The 19,894-nt window shown below is 38.5% G+C and overlaps 3 protein-coding genes across 6 annotated transcripts; all 3 read left to right on the top strand.

Moving 5' to 3' along the window:
- The first annotated feature begins 550 nt into the window (after positions 1-550).
- On the top strand, positions 551-7,688 carry LOC135584130 (solanesyl-diphosphate synthase 1, mitochondrial-like). 3 transcript variants are annotated; one of them, XM_065175116.1, is made up of 12 exons: positions 553-855; positions 2,101-2,190; positions 2,485-2,565; positions 2,710-2,781; positions 3,007-3,138; positions 3,270-3,356; positions 3,707-3,778; positions 4,482-4,567; positions 4,728-4,860; positions 4,954-5,043; positions 6,552-6,650; positions 7,376-7,688. In XM_065175116.1, exons 1-12 carry the CDS (start codon positions 721-723, stop codon positions 7,553-7,555), a joined length of 1,257 nt encoding a protein of 418 aa, XP_065031188.1. In that variant the 5' UTR covers positions 553-720; the 3' UTR covers positions 7,556-7,688. The 3 variants fall into 3 exon arrangements, with proteins under 3 accessions (XP_065031189.1, XP_065031188.1, XP_065031190.1); XM_065175118.1 differs by having other exon boundaries at positions 715-855; positions 2,098-2,190; XM_065175117.1 differs by lacking the exon at positions 2,101-2,190 and having other exon boundaries at positions 551-855.
- A 150-nt stretch (positions 7,689-7,838) lies between these two features.
- On the top strand, positions 7,839-9,963 carry LOC135653293 (uncharacterized). The gene is made up of 4 exons (XM_065175119.1): positions 7,839-8,754; positions 8,839-9,046; positions 9,156-9,221; positions 9,380-9,963. Exons 1-4 carry the CDS (start codon positions 8,675-8,677, stop codon positions 9,851-9,853), a joined length of 828 nt encoding a protein of 275 aa, XP_065031191.1. The 5' UTR covers positions 7,839-8,674; the 3' UTR covers positions 9,854-9,963.
- Positions 9,964-13,172: 3,209 nt separating this feature from the next.
- Positions 13,173-19,687, top strand: LOC135653139 (auxin response factor 17-like). 2 transcript variants are annotated; one of them, XM_065174672.1, is made up of 15 exons: positions 13,173-14,259; positions 14,345-14,455; positions 14,780-14,892; positions 15,076-15,174; positions 15,276-15,332; positions 15,422-15,577; positions 15,669-15,753; positions 16,173-16,263; positions 16,380-16,544; positions 16,624-16,746; positions 16,933-17,008; positions 17,177-17,324; positions 17,475-18,649; positions 18,818-19,008; positions 19,291-19,687. In XM_065174672.1, the coding sequence occupies exons 2-15, from the start codon at positions 14,413-14,415 to the stop codon at positions 19,487-19,489; spliced, it is 2,721 nt and encodes a 906-aa protein (XP_065030744.1). In that variant the 5' UTR covers positions 13,173-14,259; positions 14,345-14,412; the 3' UTR covers positions 19,490-19,687. The 2 variants fall into 2 exon arrangements, with proteins under 2 accessions (XP_065030744.1, XP_065030745.1); XM_065174673.1 differs by lacking the exons at positions 13,173-14,259; positions 14,345-14,455; positions 14,780-14,892 and having other exon boundaries at positions 15,090-15,174; positions 15,259-15,332.
- The last annotated feature ends 207 nt before the right edge of the window (positions 19,688-19,894 follow it).

Genomic DNA, 19,894 nt, shown 5'->3' with positions numbered 1-19,894 from the left:
CTTCAAAACTTGGCAGCATGATGACTGAAGATGAATGATGCTATTGTGTTTTAGATACTGATTAGGTTGTCATGCTTAAGGTGGATTGATCATTTTGTTAGCTTAACACATTTTACCTGAGGTTTCCCGTGGAAAGAATTCAGCTGACCTATGTGTTCTGGAAAAGAAATGTTATTGCTTTGGTTTGTATTTGGAGAAGAAATAGTAATATGCCAATATAGCTGTAAGAACAGAGATTTTTTTTTCTTTTTTTTTTACAAAAGATAAATGAAGAAGATGAGATTTAAATCATTTTTATCGAAAAGGTAGCTGATGTTTTCTGCTTTGAACTAAATGTAAAATAAATTAATTAAAGAATAATGGAATAAACATTAAAAATTATATTAAAAAAAGGTAAAATTCAAAAATAGTGCGACAAGATTGAGTGTCAAAGTTCGTGAGGGACCACAACGACCCTGAAACGCAGCAGGGGGTTTACTTGCACGAACAAGTTCGAGAGGGGTGTTTGTGTATAAAAGGGCGGCCGCGACGACTACAACTGATTGGAGTCTCCCCACATGAGGAATTAGAGAACTAGGGTTTCTCCACGACGAGGGCTTCTCTCCCTGATCGGAGAAGGGAACCGTGGGAGAATAGAAACCCCCTCGATCCGATCCCTCAGCCTATTGGCGCCTTGTGGTTTCGGGTTGGTTGTGGTGTGGTTGCCTTCAGCCGTCGAGGATGTACTTGAGATGGGCTCTGAGGAGTTTGGTGAGCCGGTCGAGGACCGGGGCTTCTGGCCTGCATGGCGGTAGATTCTTCTCCGCTGCTTGCTCTGGAGCTCCCTTGACCCGGAACCCTGCCAAGATCCCCAAGGTGCGATCTCTCTCTTGCCAACTGTTTTGGCTTGATTCTTGATGTGGGTTTTATTGGTTTTGGTACAGGGTTGGTTTCCTATGATTTTATATTGTGTTATTCGTAATAATTCCCTTGTCAGATTCTCTATGCATGCGTTTTGCTGTTTACCTTCTTGACAATTGATGTGGTTGGCATATGGTATAAATTTGACGGTTTGCTTTTGACTGTAAGTTGTTCTCCGAGTTCTTTCGTGTGGATAACGATAGCTAGCTGCTTGATACCTGTGCTTAGTTGGATTTGAAATCTTGATTAGGAATATTGGCCTTCGCCGGGAGACTATGTTGTTCCTTAAATTTAGGAAGATATAGAGATCTGGAGGTAATTCCCGATCTTTATTGGTGTAAATTATTGTTTCTATAGACACATGGAGGATGGGCTGGTTTGTATTAATTTGTAATTTTCTTACTTCGTTCCTGCACTGTTTACATCAACAAGAAAAAGTTCTTCCTGACAACAAACTGCAGTTGGTAAACACTAGTTGGTCATAGTATTGGGTCATAAACCACTACTCTGTGCCGGTCTTTTTATCATTTGGTGAGCCTGATACAGTAAGTTTACCAGTTGGTACAACCCATGCTGGACTGTATCCGGTGAAATTACCCAGTCCACATCCTGATTGATTATCAGACCGGTAAATTGACCTTGCCAATTGTACATACAATATATAGAACCTTGCAACGAAAAAAACTTATAAATTTTCTTACATTGGCTTGTCACTCAAGCATACTTCTAAACTGCGTAAGAAACATAATTCACTTATATGAGAAATCTTAATGTAAGATATGTTTGGTAACACCGTTCTTGATAGTGATGCTGTTGCTCATGCTTGCTGGTATGAGCGAACTCCTGCGACCATTGCAGTTCCTTGTTTTAAGAACGATGGCTGCTGATATCTCCCAAAAAGTATGTTCGTATTTGGAAATGCCATTCATGGATTTCATATAGTTGTTTTTTTTGCAGTGACCCAGACTAGTTATTACCTACTAAATTTCTTGCTTCAACTTTCATTGCTGCTGATGAAGGTTGAGATCTGTTGCTCTAAGTTAAATTACCACAACTTTGGGTAGGGTATATTTGATCATTTATGCTCTGCCATTAACAAAATCTGTTTCTGTTTTCTGCATGTATGCTGTCCATGTGGCGGCAACTTGAGATATGCTATATGATTCTATACTATATATTTTTTGTTCTGTGGATTAGTAGGTGTTGGCTTGCAGAGAATCTTATTTCTGGGGTGCTTGCGGCATCCATGATATCAGATATCAGATCCACCAAGACAATAGTTCGAGAGAGGTAGTATATATTTTGCATAAACGTTGTTATAACTGATTCAGTGAAATTTGGCATCTGCTCTTATTTGATGTAACAAACTAAGTAAAATCTTTCTTTAGAAAAATATCCTTATAGTAGAAATCGTTTCCATGCTTTTGTATAAAGTTGAGAAACCACATCCAAAGGTAATATATTTGTTTAAGGAAATCATGGGGCCTTTTCTATTTTATCAAGCGTGAAAAATAGTCTTTGTTTATTTTCTTATTCAAAAATTTTCTGGTTACTAAATTGATACTTCACTGGATATGTTTTTAGGAACCGTTGGACCCTTTCGCCTTAGTCGCTGATGAACTGTCAATGCTTGCAGATAGATTGCGCTCTATGGTGGTTGCTGAGGTGTGTGGTTTAATATTATATTGAACTTAAAATCTTCTCTCTATGTATATGATATAAAGTAAAGGTAGTTCCATGGGCTTCGGGAGGATTGTAGTTCCTTTACGTACTTATGATCGTATTAATATTCAAGTTAGTTTCTTGCAGGTTCCAAAGTTATCATCGGCTGCTGAATACTTCTTCAAAGTGGGAGTGGAAGGGAAAAGATTTCGCCCTACTGTATGAATTAGAAATTAATTACTGTTGATTCTTTGTAGAGTTTCTTGTTTGTTGGAGCTCAATCATTTGCTTCATCATGCTACATATGTTTGTAATAGTGTGACTTGTCAAAGTACTTATGGTAACATAAGAACTGTATTTCAAGCTACTTGGATAAACAGCTATAGGCATATAAACTCATTATCTGCTCTTGTTTGTGCACATAATTTAACTGCCTTTCTGCAGGTCCTGTTGTTGATGGCTTCGGCTTTGAATATGCCCATACCTGAAGCAGCTGCTAGTGGTGCCTATAACAACTTCTCGAAGGATTTACGTGCAAGGCAGCAATGCATTGCTGAAATAACTGAAATGATTCATGTTAGTCATCTAAACCTGATGTCCACCTCATTTTGCTTGATTTCAATATCATATTTGGTATTCTTTAATATATTCCTGAAAGTTACCCTAGTTGACTATGCCATGCTCCTCATTACCTAATTTTTCCTCAGGTGGCAAGCCTTCTCCATGATGATGTTCTAGATGATGCTAATACTCGGCGTGGGATTGGTTCATTGAATTTTGTCATGGGGAACAAGGTACATACTGGACATACTTTGTGTGCTTATTATGCTGAGAAATAATCACTAGTGAATATGTGTTTTTGAGTTTTAATTTTGACTCGATACTTTTGTAACCAAGGTTGAGGATGAGCCTTGGTGCCACAATAAGACTTTAGCTACCAAGGTTCATGTCACATAAAAAAGCCTCTCTGCTTGCAGGGGTAAGGCTGTGCACATTGATCCTTTTCAAACCCCACATTAGGACCTTATGTATTGGGCTGCCGTTTTTTCAAAATAGAAGTATTTTTTTCAAAAAATGTGCTCCCCCAATTTTATAATACCACTTGTCTGCATGCATAAACTATTTAATTATTTTTACTATGCAGCTTGCTGTGCTTGCAGGGGACTTTCTACTTTCAAGAGCATGTGTTGCCCTTGCATCACTTAAGAACACAGAGGTACATAAATGTTTGCTGTTTTAATACCTTGTTAATTAATCCTTTTTTATGTAATTGTATGGTGTTGCTGTAAGTTGCAGTTAATTTGTGCTTCGAGTTATCATAAATTTTATGTTGTGGTACTATTTTTTCTTTCATTTTATTAATGTAACTGTAGATTGATCAAAAAATATAGTGGTAGCATAGATAGAATAGCCCAATGCTTGATGCACCCATAACTGTATTTTCCGAAAGGTCAGATGTAGAATGCAAGCTGCTTTTTGCTTGTTGATAATGTATCTGTGGATCAAATGCCTGACCTCTATGCATGAATATGTCCATGACTTAAAATCTTGAAAATGAAATGACAAAATCCATCTTGAATGATATGTTTAACTATGTTAAACATAAATACTTTGTATTTAGAGGTTTCGAGGATATAATTATAGAATTTGACCATGATAAATTTCAAATAATCTACTTTTTAGCTGATTATTTCATGTAAGAAGAAACTGATTCTATTATTTTAATAAAAAAATGTGGAGAAGATAACTTGTATAAATAGAAGATAAATTCTTAATTTTAATTTCACTATCCCTAGCATAGTGTCTAAGTTTACTGATATAAATTCAATCAACCATATGGAATGTCTGTGGTTTACATGTTTATCTGCCTTCTATGCTAATTTTTTGACACTTGTAAATATCTTGATTGTCTTTTTCAGGTTGTAAGTTTATTAGCAACAACTGTAGAACATTTAGTCACTGGTGAAACAATGCAGATGACAACTAAATCTGAGCAACGTCGCAGGTGCGTTTTTTTTAACTTTCTAGTAGTTTTGGTCTTTTAATTTCACAAGATTTGTTTCTCCAAATTCGATTGATGGATACTCTCACACTGATGAATTCAAATAAAATTTGTTTTATCTGATTTGTTAGTTATCTTCTGAACAATTTTTTTTTGGATGCAGCATGGACTATTATCTACAGAAGACATATTACAAGACTGCTTCATTGATTTCGAGCAGTTGCAAAGCTATTGCTCTTCTAGCAGGGCATACTGCAGAAGTTTCAAAGCTTGCATATGACTATGGCAGAAATTTGGTTTGCTACAGTTTCTTTTCTTCAAGCTGTTTTAAACACCATATTCATGTGATATTATTTGTTGGGATGATTGGAACCTGTACTCTCTGTCAGGGTTTAGCATTTCAGCTAGTTGACGATGTTCTTGATTTCACTGGCACATCAGCTTCACTTGGGAAGGGCTCCTTATCCGATATTCGGCATGTATATTTCTTTCGATTTCCTCATCTTTTATCTTATGCATCTTCTTTGTTGCTGGTTGACTTTTGAAAATGATTGAAAAAGAAATCTCACTTGAATAGTATTCTTTGTGATCAACATAGACTTCCTGATCAGATGTATGTGTTTGTGGTATATGCGAACCTTTTCTCATATGATTTGGCATTTTCTCTTTTGGGTGTCATTCATAAGGAGAGCATATTCTACAGTTGTTCTCTTCTAATCTTTCATACTTTAATGTGAGATCAAACAGGTGACTTTTATTAGGGAACCACATTATCACATTAGAACAAAATTTTCTAACTATCAAAACTTTTTGTGTAGTATTATTTAATCAACAACCCATTTCTTTTTTTAGTACCTGGAATATGTGGATTTATCTTAACAGTAGTTAAAAACCTTAGTTTATCAGAACTAGATTTATCCTAATTTAGCTCTTTTTATCCTCGTAGCAGCCATGTGGACAATCATGTCATTTGTAAATTGTGGTTTGACTTGATCTGTGATCATTGATAAAGGTGGCTTTTTTTTTTTTTGTGTGTATCTTCTTGCTTAACAAGACCTAATTGGACTCATCTTTATGTGCATGGTCTTTCATGATTTGTGATGAAGTTTTAGCAATGGATGAGGTTCCACATTCAGACCCTATGTTGATCATGGGCCATATATTATGCCCATGCAGTAACATGCTAGTTTCCCTGGCAGCAGTAACATACTAATTACCTGCCAGGACACTTCTGTGGTCACAATGGTGTATGATGAGCATGACTTCGTATCCATTGGCACACATCAAGAGGCTCTGCATGCTTGGGAGGCGACACTAGCATGAGCAATCACATGTTGGTGGGCACCTAAATCCACGTGTTGCATCTCATGCTTGGGCTGTCATGCATCTTTGCATATTCAAAATGTTATTGTTCTTGTCATACATTGTGCTTTGTCAACCTGTGCTAGTCGCAGAAAAAAATGTCCTTTTTCTTTTAGTTGCCTAAATTGCTACATCTTCGAAGTGCAAGTCAACACAAGTTCATCAGAATAAAACTGACTGGTTATCTAATATTTTTACCACTGGTGACCTGGCAACCTAGATTCTTATAACAGTGAGTTTAACTACTGTTGAAGATCCTCAAAGAGGCATTTTCAAGGAGCTCCTCTATGAACCATAAAGGCCTTGAACTAGACTTAAGATGACTAATGTCCATGACTAGATCACATAGGACTTGTGGGAAGCAGTAACTTGCACCTTATGTAGCATTTTATAGGACAAATCTTGGACTCACTCACGGACACCTCACACACACAAATCCACAACAAAAAGAGGTCTTTAATTTTGCATGATGTGTTGTCTGGACATCATCCTTTGAGCTTCTCATTTTCAAATAGCAAAATTAACAGGCTGCATAAAGGGGAAGTGGTTAATCATAAATCCATGTTTGAGCTGGTATATATGCTATGATTATTTTACTTCTGTTGAGATATGTTCTATCATACAGGGAATTGTGACAGCTCCAATACTTTTTGCAATGGAGGAGTTCCCTGAATTGCATGAAGTTGTTGATCGGGGTTTTGATGATCCTGCAAATGTTGATGTTGTAAGTTTTCCATGACTAATTATCTTTTTATCAATAGGTAACTTTAATATCTCACACAAATTCTGTTAGGAGAGTATAGATGCTGTGTGGATTTTTTCAATTGATGGAATATGCATCTCATGCAGACATAGGAATACTTGCATGGTGCCCTAGTCATGTGAAGTTCATGCATTTATCTGTGGTCTTACATTTTGCAATAAGAGGTGTATAATTAGATTCTGGCAATACCATAACCAGGAACATGTGTGTGCAGTGTAACAATATTGGCTTATTTAGATTCTGATCTAGTCTTCATGCTTGTCTCCAGCTATGATAGTTCTGCGTCATAGAGCTATTGTGGCTGAACTTAAGTGGTTACAACTCATAATTAATTGATGCACGGTCTTGTTAAGTTATCATTTGGAGGATGTAATAGATTTACATGAAGTGTTGAGGTAGAAGCTCCAGCAGAATAAATGCTGTAGGGACCTATCCGAGATAGCTATTATTTTGTTACCATTTGAATTGCTTCCCATGAAGAAATCAAGCTTTAGATGAGAAACAGAAATTTTGTGACTGCAACTTTTTATGATCTAGATGAGAAAAATGAAGGGGGTTCTGGAAACTGATGTTTATTTTAGTTGTTTATAATTCTGTCATGCTTAAATGTTTTTTGTTTTCCTGCAGCATGTGTACTTAAACATGTCATAGATTTAGCTTGATCAACCTTCATCCTTTTATTGTAGGCCCTTGAATACCTTGGAAAAAGTCAAGGAATTGAGAGGACAAGAGAACTAGCAGCAGAGCATGCAAACTATGCTGCGGAAGCTATTGAAGCTCTTCCCGAAAGTGACGATGAGGATGTTTTGGTATCAAGGCGAGCCCTCGTGGATCTGACACATAGGGTTATCAGCAGAACAAAGTAAAAAATGCATCTCATGTAGATGAAAAAGAAAGCAAAAGTTGTTTTTTAATAATTGAACAACTTTTTTTCCACTACATTCTTTTACAATTTGCCTCGTTTAGTTATAATTTAATGCGGCTGGATTATTTCGACAACATGTTCACTCAAAAGTTTTCCCTTTTGTGTCAGATTTATGCTTAGACATGTAGATGGATCATGTTCGTTTTTTACTTTTTATTTCGCTTTTGTGACCTCCAAAACTTGCATACTCTCTGGTTCTGTTGTTTAAGTGAATGGAAGTGAGAGACCAGCCTTGCTTGTCACATTTATGGATATTATCTATGTTTTAAGTTAGTTCATGACTCTTTTTAGGGTTAACTATATATTACTCTCAAGCATAAATAGATATTATCCATAAATGAAGTTAGATGTTTTAATTTCATAATTACAGAAATTTTAATGTAAATTTTTTAAAAAGATCAAGTATAATTATAGGGAGTAATATATAATTAGTCTCTCATTTTTATCTTCAATTTGGTTGCAATATTGTAGATGGAATCTGATGCCATGGCATTGCCCTTAAAGAAGGATACGCCAGTTTACTTATCATTCATATGAATAAAATGCTCCTTCTCAACACCAATTGTACACGTGTAGTTGCCAATGTGTTTGGAAGCATTGTTGTTAGTTGTTATTATTTAGATTATGGAAGTCAAATTGCTACCTAAAACTGAACTGACATGATGGTGTATATATTTGACATGGATGATGGAATTGGATAGAAGATTCCAAGAGCTTCTTCTTCTAGACCTTCTAGACTACAAGTGCCTCTTTTGATCCTTGCTCTCCTTTCCCATTTGACAGCCATCAGATGACTTGGCAATGCAAGCTTATGAAGTAGAAACCCCGGCTAGTTGAACACATTTCATTCTATGATAAGTGAAGGAAGGCTTCAATCAATTTTGCTAAGTTTAAGATTAGTAGAAAAAAGAATTAAATGAGTTCAAACCAAAATTGGACAGGCATTGATTTACTTAGGGACACATTTGACTTTGCTATATAGTCAAATATCTCATGTGTTCCGTTTGACCAAGCCTTCCTCCAAGATTCCAGATTGAGGACTCAAGCCACATGTGGAGGAATGCTTGGATCTACTCAGCAGCCAAAGAAGACCCACCCGAAGGCTATATTTATTATCTGGAAGCTGAATTCCAATATTTTGTACGGACTCTTTCCATCTTCTCGTGTGCTTCGGCGGCAGAACCATTAACTAGTCTTACTCTTCTTCCTCCTCCTTGCTGTTAGCTTCTGGTCTGTGATCTCTCCTTGCGCCCTTGGGATGCCTTGCTTTGTGCCCTTCGACAACAAGAAGCTGGACGTCAGCTTCTTCGCGTTCCGTCCCACTGGTGTCTTCGCCGACGAGCTCATCGATGCCGTGAAGTACTTCTCCTTCCATGCCGAGGATCTCGGTTGCGTCTATAGCTCAGTGTTGAGAAGCATACATGGCAATATGGTATGTATTGCAACCTGCCTTCTTCTTCTTCTTCTTCGCCCACTCCTTGATATAGTTTTAGTAGCTTTTAAGTTCCTCGCGGAGTATATGCCTTCTTCTTGGCTTGCAGATTGTATGGTATGGTGCATGGTTAAGAAGGTCCCCCGATAACAGGAAGATGTTGAATGATGCGCTGGTGAGTCATAAACTATCATTTCTTATCTCCAGAAAACCAAAAAAAAAAAACCAAGCTTTCCATGGAGTAAATAATCTCTAATTGTCATGATTAAGATTATCACAGTCATAAACTTGCATTCTTTGGAGTAATTGAGCTCAAAAGATCTGTTGTTGTAGCTATCAGTGCTAGAAGAGGTATCAACTATGGGTGTTCTCCTTCATCATGGATTCTTTGAGGCTTTCTTTGGGGAATCCAAAGACGGCAGCTCGCTCGCCAAGTTCTCCTCCGGCGACACCATCTTCCTGAGCGCCATGGCGTCGACGCCTCGCGACGTCGCCGATCTCTCCTACGCCTGCCTGGCCCTTCACAAGACTTTCTTCGCGAAGACCGATGGGTTGTCCGCCGACGTCCACCTCCGCTGCAACGACCAGCCGGTGGTGGCGGCGCTGATGGTGTGGAAGTCCCTCCATGCCTGCTACTCCTGGCTGCTCCGCTCCGACTACCGCAACACCATCCTCCCCTACTTCAGCCACCTCTCTCAGGACGCCCAGTTTGATGTCTTCAAGGTGGTGTACGTCAACCGCGACGAGATCCTAAACGTCAGTCCATTTCCCCCGCGGACGATCGGAGGTGGAGATGGCGAAGAATAGTCGGATCACTGACAAACATCGTGCTGCGGATTCTTCTACGTGTGGCGTGCGTGTCGTTAGGGTTGTAGCTAGTGATTATATATGGCCTCCTACCTCCTGTGCTTCTTCGACCTCATCTTTGTGTGGATTGATTGCAAGCAACACTTGCCCAAGAAAACGATCAGACACAGAAGCAAATCCCGCAAGACCACATCTCAGCAAGAAAGCTTTCGGTTTCCTCCCTGAAGCGGCTGAGAGATTGATATGCCACTGCCTTTTAAGTGCATGCATGGGTTCACCAAATGATTCTTATGCTATATATATATATATATATATATATATATATATATATGAAATCAAGAAAGAGAAGAGAAAGAAGCAATGTTTATTCCCCCCCCATGCAATTTGAGATCTGATAACACAAGTCCTCTTGCTCAAGACATGGAGGTATCTTAGGTCCATCTTTATTGATGATAACCATTGCCTTTCTGAGCACCTTGTGGTCATCTAATCAATGATCTCTTCTCATATCATCCATGATTTCCTAAACTAATCTTTGTCAAGCCAATAATGAGTTTCTTCTCTCCATTAGGATATATGAGCTGTTGTTCTCTGTTCATTCTGAGCATGTCTCTTCAGCTATATGACACAGATTTTAATTAATCGATCTTGGCACCAATCTACATTCTCCATTTGTTTTCTTAGCATGAGGAAATGGAGGGCATGGGATGAACAGAGCCAAACATTTCATTCAGCTTAAGATTCTAATATAGTTTTTCCAAATATGAATCTGGATATGCATAGAAAGGGTTGACCAGTGTCAACCAGAATAAATGTATGCTCTTTTGAATGTTTCATTCAAGTCCACTAATAGATCATCAACCCATAGCCAAGCTGAAGTTTAAGCTCCCAGAAACAGGTTTCCTGATTGAGATAGACAGACATGGCTCTCTAAATCCAACTACAGGAGTTTTACATGATATCAATCAATATTTATATAGTTTTCTACTCCCTATTTCAATCAGATATGTGCTGTGGAAAATTCTCTCTCAAGAACCAGATCAACAAGTTGAAACAACAGTGCAATTCATACATGCTAAGCCACTTCTGATGATGATGATGATGATGATGATGATGATGATGATGATAACTTGCATCAAATCAAACCAAGTCAAGAGAAGCTCTTCCCAATGTATTCAGAGTGCAATCAATTTCATATATCATTTCTCCCTCATCAACCAACCAATTGACTTTGTGCTACAGAGACTGGTGCCACTTTTTGCCACTGCTACACTGTAAGATGCATACTCCACTGTAATAACATCATCATTTTGGAGGTAGGGCTTCACATAAACAGTGATGAACTATGTTGGTTTGGATATGCATTAGACTCTATCTATCTTAGCAACCCATTTCATATTTTGATAAGAATACAAGTAGGAAAAAGTGAACATCTCTCTCTTCATCACTCTTCACAACACATGGCCTTGGCTTATTTCTTTTTTGTTGGTACCCTTTCCATTTGCAACCATATCACATTGCTTGTCTAGTTGTTTTAAAGCATAGGCTCATTGTTGTCACAAAGTCACCATACTACTGTGTTCAGCCTTCTCCAAATCTCCATCACAAGAATTCATTTACTCCTAAAGCTCTCAAACCTTTTAGGGCAAAGCATCAGATGCAGTCTATGCATGGTTGTGAATTACTTCACTTGAGAAAGAGTTTAGATAGCCAATGAGCCTTTACAAGTTTCAAGATTCCCATTGCTTTGCTGTTTTTAGATGAAGAAGGTTAAGCATTTGACATTTCATACTGCTTCATTTGCTATCTTTTCTAATGATCAGCACCTTTCTTTTTGTCTTGAATTGGTTGACGATGACAAATACCAGATGATAAATTATTTATATGAGAAATATTTCACACAAATCATAGATCCTTAAATACCTAAATCTCGTTAATATCCTGAGTCATCATCTACATCTTCTCCAACCATAATAGTTGCCATGGCAAAGGGGACTTTTTGTCTATATGAGATATTTATTTTTCTCACCTCTGACCTATCTTGAGTCGACCTCGTTAGGCCATACCCTCCACTGATCTCAATAAGTTGAGATCGGTCACATCAGAAAAAGCTCATAATAATCTATCTCGGGCAGATTTCCCATGAGCTCAGTGAACAATGACAATGTGTTTTGCTTGAAAAGTAAATCAGGTTAGATGAGACTCAACATTGATCTAAATGGACTTCATCAATTACAATATAAATTGTCATCTAATTCTCATATCCAGATATTGGTTAGAAAGAAGCATGGATCAATGCAAAGCGGACATCGGAGAGAGTTCATGAGAGAATGAACACCTTCTGATGAGTGATGGAGATTTATGTCTAGTGTCATTCAGAGAACAACATGAAAAACCACAGGAATCATGAAACACACTTTCCATCACAAAGGCACAAAATCTCAAATCTCCCTCCCTCTTAAATAACAGATATGAAGAAGAAATTGACACTCCAATTTGATTTCATATTAGAAATTAAAGAAACGAGTATAATACTATTAGGTTAAGATCAAGTATTTTGGGTCAATAGTTTTTGGTTGTTCAAGTTGAAAGCTTATTCGGAGCCAATCTAATTTCTTTTTCGAGTCGATTTTAAGAAAAACTCCTCTAAGAGACATCCGAATTTTGCAAAACTATGTCGAGGCACTTCCGATAATGTCTCTCAAATACCTAAGTCAGTTGACAAATCAGATAATTCGAATATATGTGTTAAATATCCTGAGATGTACCTCCGAGTCCTTGTTTATAGTGGATGTTCGGAGCTATTTAACGTCTGCTAGCTAACGTCAAGCCATTTGCATATTCTTTGGTGGCATTGAGGGGTGGAACATACAGTCATGTTGTGTCGATCACATATCTCTATCGTATCGATCGTGGGGTTTGTGTGTCGACCAAGTGACTGCGCTGGTCAAGCAACTTCGTCGTGTCAATCATATGACTCCATCGTGTTGACTGTGAGAGTGAACGGGAGGTGACTTCGTTATATTGACCACATGGTTTCACCATATAGTCACGAGAGTCGACGTATTTGTAAGTACAATCATCATGTTTGTCATATCATTTTCACTGTAATACATTATTAGTTTATGTGATATGAAATTAGAAGGGACACTAATATGTCATTAGTTGATTTAAATATTTTATATTAATAGTTTAAATTTATTAAATTAATAGATTAATTATATGTGATACAAATATTTAATATATTATATCATATATATTTATATCACATTGGTGTAAAACTCTGGGATTTTGTACTGCATCATATTCAAAGAGCCAGAGAGAGAGAGAGAGAGAGAGAGAGAGAGATCAGTCTTCTCTGCTTTCTTGGAGGGCGACACGAAGCGCCCTATCGAAGTCCATATTTTTGGAGCGTTCGATCAAACCAAGCGAATGATCTGTGGCCACGAACTGCTACCAGCTCCCGAAGGCCACTGCGTGGTGCCAATCTCGGTCCCGTGGTGCTTGGTCGTGGAGATCTCGGGTGCATGGTGTTCCAGGTGGAACCCCCGCGGCTCGGGAGCTCGGGCTAGCCTTTGCGGAGCTCTTTGTTCAGGTTCTTGGTCGACGCCGAGGTAGGGTTTGGAGGTCGTGGTTCTCCCCGGAAAGGCGGCTACTTTCGGTGGTTGGTTTGGAGGGAGCTGCGAAGGGGAGATCCGGCGGTTCTTCCTGCTGCCGTTTGGTTTTTTTTTATTATCACAATGCGTGGGATGGTTGGAGTTGTCGTGATTTCAGCTGTTGTTTGAGGTCATTGAAGCTTGGGATTGAGTGAGGTAAAAAGACTTCATCTTTTTATGGGGTTTCAGCTCGGTAGGTTTGGTTGAGGTAGATGGTGTGTTGGTTCTTTCTTTCTTTCTCCCCTTTGAAGTTAGCTTTTTGGGTTTAAGTTTGAGCATCAGGCGAAGGAATATGTAGTGGTTGAGGTGAAGGGTTACAGTCGGTGTCTTCGTGACAAATTGAATAAGCTTGGGAAACTGGAATCTCTCGGATCTGCGATTCTGGTGCTAAGTCCAATATTTTCTTTTGATGTCAAAATTTGCTATCTGTAAACCTAGTAAATGCAGATCGAAGCTTAGTAATTGAAAGTGGCCGTTTCTTGCATAGGTATTCCATATGGATTAGGCCAAGCCAATTAGTCTTTTTATATGTCTGATAAGTAGCTTTCATAGATTGAAGTCTACAAGGTTTACGAGCAGAGGAGTAAAACGTTGGAGCAGGCTTCCTTGTGGAAACAGGCAAGGTAAAACTAAGATCCGAGTTTTGTTGCATGAAGTGCCTGTGCTCAAAGATTTCAGTTTGCTGACAAAAAGGAGCAACTTTGATTGTAAGTAAATAGTGGAGCATGCAATCTAGTGGAAAGAGGCAAGGTTTGTCATATCCTTGGGTCGAAAAGGTTCGAGCTTTTCTTGCCTGAAGTGCCTGTGCTTAAGGTTTTCAATTGTTTGCTGACAGAAAGGAGCAGCCTTGATAGTAAGAGTGTGTGCTTCCTCCTGCAATAAGCTTCGTCTCAACTACCAAAGATGAGGCTCGCATCTTCAAATATCCCCAATCAGTCAGAAGAAGGTAGCTCTTTACCTACTTCTTTCATGTTTAGCATGAAAATTGTGTTACCAGATTACTAGTTCTATCGTTCTATCTTATTCTTGCAGCTCATATATATATATATATATATATATATATATATTGTATGTATGGATAAGATGTTCTAAAAGAATCGTGCATCTCTTTTTTGAATAAGCACCTGGGATGTCATTATTGTTGTTGTTAATTATTATTGTTGTTATTTCTAGTTATCGTTCATACTATTATTGCTTTATCTATATTCTCATCATCTGCTCCTGTGTTGATTCTGATTCTTGGATGTTTTTTATGTGCCCTATTATCCAGAAGAAACACGGTGTTTGAACTCTGAGTTATGGCACACATGTGCGGGACCTCTAGTTTCATTACCAGCTGTTGGAAGTCGGGTGGTATATTTCCCACAGGGTCACAGCGAGCAGGTCAGTTGTTTTAGTCTACTCTAAATCAGTTTTTACACATTCAAGCAATACAAGGATCTCCAACAATGCTGACATCACCTTCTTGTATTTTTTGGTGGTTTATCTTTCTTAAGTTATGGTGCCCTAGCAACCAGTTATACATTCTGTGAGGCATTTCTTTAACAATTTCCGATTTGTCCTCAGGTAGCTGCATCAACCAACAAAGAAATTAACTCTCAAATCCCCAATTACCCAAGCTTACCTCCCCAGCTGATCTGTCAGCTGCATAATGTTACTATGCATGTAAGTTTACCTTTGATGATTGTGTACCTTCCTATTTTACTGTCAACTATATAAATGCATTAGATAAACTGAAAAAATGAACAGATGCACATCTTCTACAGGCAGATGTGGAGACTGATGAAGTTTATGCTCAGATGACATTGCAACCACTGAGCCCAGTAATGAACTATATCATTGTGCTTTTGCTTTGCTTGATCACAATTGCAATATCTTTCATTTTTGTTCTTCTATTTGATCTAATATGCAGCAAGAGCAAAAAGATCCCTATCTCCCTAATGATTTGGGTACCTCCAACAAACAACCAACAAATTTCTTCTGTAAGACGTTGACTGCAAGTGACACCAGTACTCATGGTGGATTCTCTGTTCCCCGTCGAGCAGCAGAAAAAGTTTTTCCTCCTTTGGTAGGTACTTTTTTTATTATGTTGACTGGGTTTATCATGGAGTTCTATAAATGTCTGACAATATCCTGCTCTTACCTGTGGATTTTTGAAGGACTATTCACAGCAGCCTCCTGTTCAGGAGTTAGTTGCAAGAGACCTTCATGACAATGAATGGAAGTTTCGTCACGTTTTTCGTGGTGTGTACATGTTCTATTATCTTTTGCTAGTATTATGTGTAATGTGTGTTTCGTAATATGATATTTTTGTTAAAATCTTGTTGATTAACCAAATGGAAGTTGCTGGTACTTTTCTTACCTTATCTAATTTGAAGATGAAATTTTTTATCTTTTATTTACATGAGAACCTGGACCTGGGAATTTCTTTAATTTTTCATTGCTTGATCTGTCATGGAATTCTTTCTTCTTGTGTGCTTATAGTTTAAAACAATAGCTTCCCATATAATCTTACATATTTGTTATAATGTTCTTTATCATGTGTTGACTCTGCTTGATTACTGAGGATGTCCCAACCAAATGCCATTGCTAAGCTGCCTATGTCAGTGATTGCTAGTTTCTGAACATAATGTTCTAATTAAAAGTTGCTGTTCATAATGCAGGTCAGCCGAAGAGGCATCTTCTGACTACAGGATGGAGTACTTTTGTGAGTGCAAAGAGACTTGTTGCAGGGGATTCTGTTCTTTTTATCTGGTATCATAATCAAACTTTTGAGCATTTTTTGTTCAGTATTATCATTAAACTTGTTTTATTTGAAATTTTTGTGCATTTCTGTTTAATTGTTACCAACAAAAATTTTACTTCCTTAGGAATGAAAACAATCAGTTGCTTTTGGGTATTCGGCATGCCAATCGACCTCAAACATTTATGCCTTCATCTGTACTGTCTAGTGATAGCATGCACATTGGCCTTCTTGCTGCAGCTGCTCATGCTGCAGCTACAAATAGCCGATTCACCATTTTCTATAACCCAAGGTAAATGTGGGGCATTCTGCAAAGTGTCTATTTTTCTAACGTTTTCCACATAGAATTTTCCAATAATATATTTTTTCAGGGCAAGTCCTTCTGAATTTGTGATTCCACTAGCTAAGTATGTCAAGGCAGTCTATCACACCCGGGTTTCTGTGGGTATGCGTTTCCGGATGCTGTTTGAAACTGAAGAGTCAAGTGTTCGACGGTAAGCACCTTTCTTTCCCCTATTCTTAGTCATTTTGATTCTTTGGTATTATATACTGTCAAGTTTGTTCCTGTTGTCTAATTTTTCGTTTTTATGGTCACTGCTTAAATAATGTGTTTTACTTTGTACAACCTCTTTTGACATTCTATAAAATCATGTTATGACATTTGTACTCTAAATTTTCAGATACATGGGCACAATTACAGGGATTAGCGATCTTGACCCTGCCCGATGGCCAAACTCACACTGGCGTGCCCTAAAGGTAAAGATAATGCAAATAACCATCTTTCTAATTTCAGTAGGGACTGCTTCCTTGAAAGAATTGTACTTTTAAAAATCTACGAGACAGTCTTATCAGTTCTGCCAAATTGATTTATAGGAATACAACTATTTTCAATTGGTCATCGTTATTTTGGTATTACTGGCGCAGGTTGGCTGGGATGAGTCAACAGCTGGAGAGAAGCAGCCTAGGGTATCACTTTGGGAGATTGAACCTCTAACAACCTTTCCAATGTATCCATCTTCCTTTCCTGTTCGTCTTAAGCGCCCATGGCCCACTGGATTGCCCTTCTTTCATGGTACTTGTTAAGGAAACTTGAGCAATCAGAACATTAGTCACCAGCAAGCATTTAGCCCTTGGAAAGCCTGATGATCTTCCATGGTAATATGCTTAAAACATGTTCTGACTATACTATCATTCATCTTGTTGTGCTTTCCAATTTATGTAGGTGGAAATGATGATATCGATCTCAATTTACCTCTGATGCGGCTTAGAGATGGTGGAAACCCAGCAATTCAGTCATTAAATTTCCAGGGTGTTGGTGTTACACCTTGGATGCAGCCAAGACTTGATGCTTTAATGCTTGGTCTACAACCTGACATGTGCCAGGCAATGACTACAGGAGCGCTTCGGGAAATGAGGACCATAGATCCTACAAAGCAGGTCTCTCCTGCAATGCTTCAATTCCAGCAACCACAGAACTCAGCTAATATATCCACTCCCACACTACCAAGTCCAATTCTACAGCATGTGCAAACCTTCCTTCAAGCCACACAAGATAATCAGGTCCAAAGCCAGAATCAGTCTCAATTTCTTCATCATCATTTGCAACAGGGCCATTCCTTTGCTCAACAAGGGCAACAGCAAGTTCCACAGCAGCAGCAGCAGAATCTGCATCTGCTGACACCACATTGTCAACAAATTCAGCAGCAGAAGATATTGTGTGGTTATCAAGAAGTACCTTATGTTGCTTCAAATCTTTTACAGCTTAGCTCTAGTTCTCAATCCCAATCAACCACATTGCACATGATTTCCCCATCTTGCCAGCTGAAGGACTTCCCAGATTCTAATGGTAACTCTGTTTCAGCATCCAATGCCTCTCCTCTGCATGGTATTTTCCAGCAAAATTCTTCTGAAGAAACATCACAACTTAGTTTGCCAAAATATGGTCAACCAGTTACTTCCAGTCCCTGGTCATCCAAGCGAGCTGCAGTTGAGTCAGGGCTCCCTTTGGGGGCTCAAAGCGTGCTCTCGCATGTAGAACAATTGGGTGCAACACAACCTAATATTTCCCTGCACTCTGTTATGTTACCACCATTTCCTGGAAAAGAATGCTCAGCAAGTCGAGATGGTAACATGGATATGCAAAACCAGCACTTGTTTGGTGTCAATGTCGACTTATCAATTCTAGCGCAGAATGGCATTCCAAGCCTCAACACTGGTGTCAGTGAGACTTGTTCGACAAATTTGTCGTATGCCACATGCAATTTACTGAGCTCCTCTGGAAATTATTTCCCTATCAATCGAGCATTGAGTGGTTGCAATGGTTTGGATGAATCAAGATTTTTGAGGTCCCATGAGAATGTTGATCAAGCAAATCCGCAGAGTGGATTGTTTGTTAAGGTGGATATTTACTTATTTATTTTAGCTTAACTTGCAGTTCTCTTATTGGGATTTCATTTCAGAAAGAGCAAAACGTTGGAAGTGTTGTCTTGAGTATAGGTTTCTTCACGAATGCAAGCTTTGCATGTTGTTGTAGTTAATACTCATTGTGCTGTCAAATGATCACAGGTATATAAATCAGGTTCATTTGGGAGGACACTGGACATCACCAAGTTTAGCAGCTACCATGATTTACGCAGTGAGCTTGGGTGTCTTTTTGGCCTGGAAGGCCAATTGGAGGACCCTTTGAGATCAGGCTGGCAGCTTGTTTTTGTCGACTGGGAGAATGATGTCCTTCTTGTTGGCGATGATCCTTGGCAGTAAGTTCTTCTCTTAATGTCATGAATGTATGATACTCTCTCAAGTAGCTTTTTGAAAATTGCATTCGTTAGCAATGGCTGTAGTAGACTTTTCTCATCTGATATTTCTTGGCCAACCACTGATGGTTTAATCTGCTTAGCCTTTGCAATGGGACACTGCTTTGCCTCTATAATATATTCCTACTATTTTCATTAGCTACATTTCTTTCCATCTTCTTTGACGAATTTGTTTTGGCAATTCATTTATGCTTAATCAGCATTTCTTTTCATTGTTTATTCTAGGGAGTTTGTAAACAGTGTGTCATACATAAAGATACTTTCGCCGGAAGAAGTGCAGCAGATGGGCAAACAGGGAATAGATTTCGTGAATTCAGCCCCCGTCAAGAGGCTTCAAAGAAATGGATGTGATGATCATGTTAGTCAGCAGGATTCAACAAATCTTAGCGCCAGGATCACATCCGTGGGGTCATTCAAATACTGAAGAGGCAACCTTCTCTGTTCCCAGCCCTACATTTTGCTGCACTTGAGAGTTGGAATTAAGCACCAAGTATGACTACCTGATCTGGTCTATATGGCTAATAACTGTATCATATTGTATGTTCTCATAACCTTGATGCATTTGCCAACACTTTTCTTCAGAAGACTGGTTATTATTAATGTAGGCTGTTTCATTCTTCTACTTACTGATATATCAGAGTGTGTGACAAAAGCAGTACCTCCTTTTTGAGTCCAGATAACTACATTTGCATTAATTTCCATTTTCCCCTCTTCTATATGTCTGGCCTCTTTCTTATCCAGAGTTCAAAACCAGGTTCAAGTTTGAGATAGATCATTTCATATCTGGAAGGCTACATCCACAAAAGTTTAGAGAGAGAGAGAGAGACCC

This window comes from Musa acuminata, chromosome BXJ3-11, assembly GCF_036884655.1.
Source record: "Musa acuminata AAA Group cultivar baxijiao chromosome BXJ3-11, Cavendish_Baxijiao_AAA, whole genome shotgun sequence".
NCBI lineage: Eukaryota > Viridiplantae > Streptophyta > Magnoliopsida > Zingiberales > Musaceae > Musa > Musa acuminata.
This window is presented reverse-complemented; position numbering and strand designations above follow the sequence as displayed.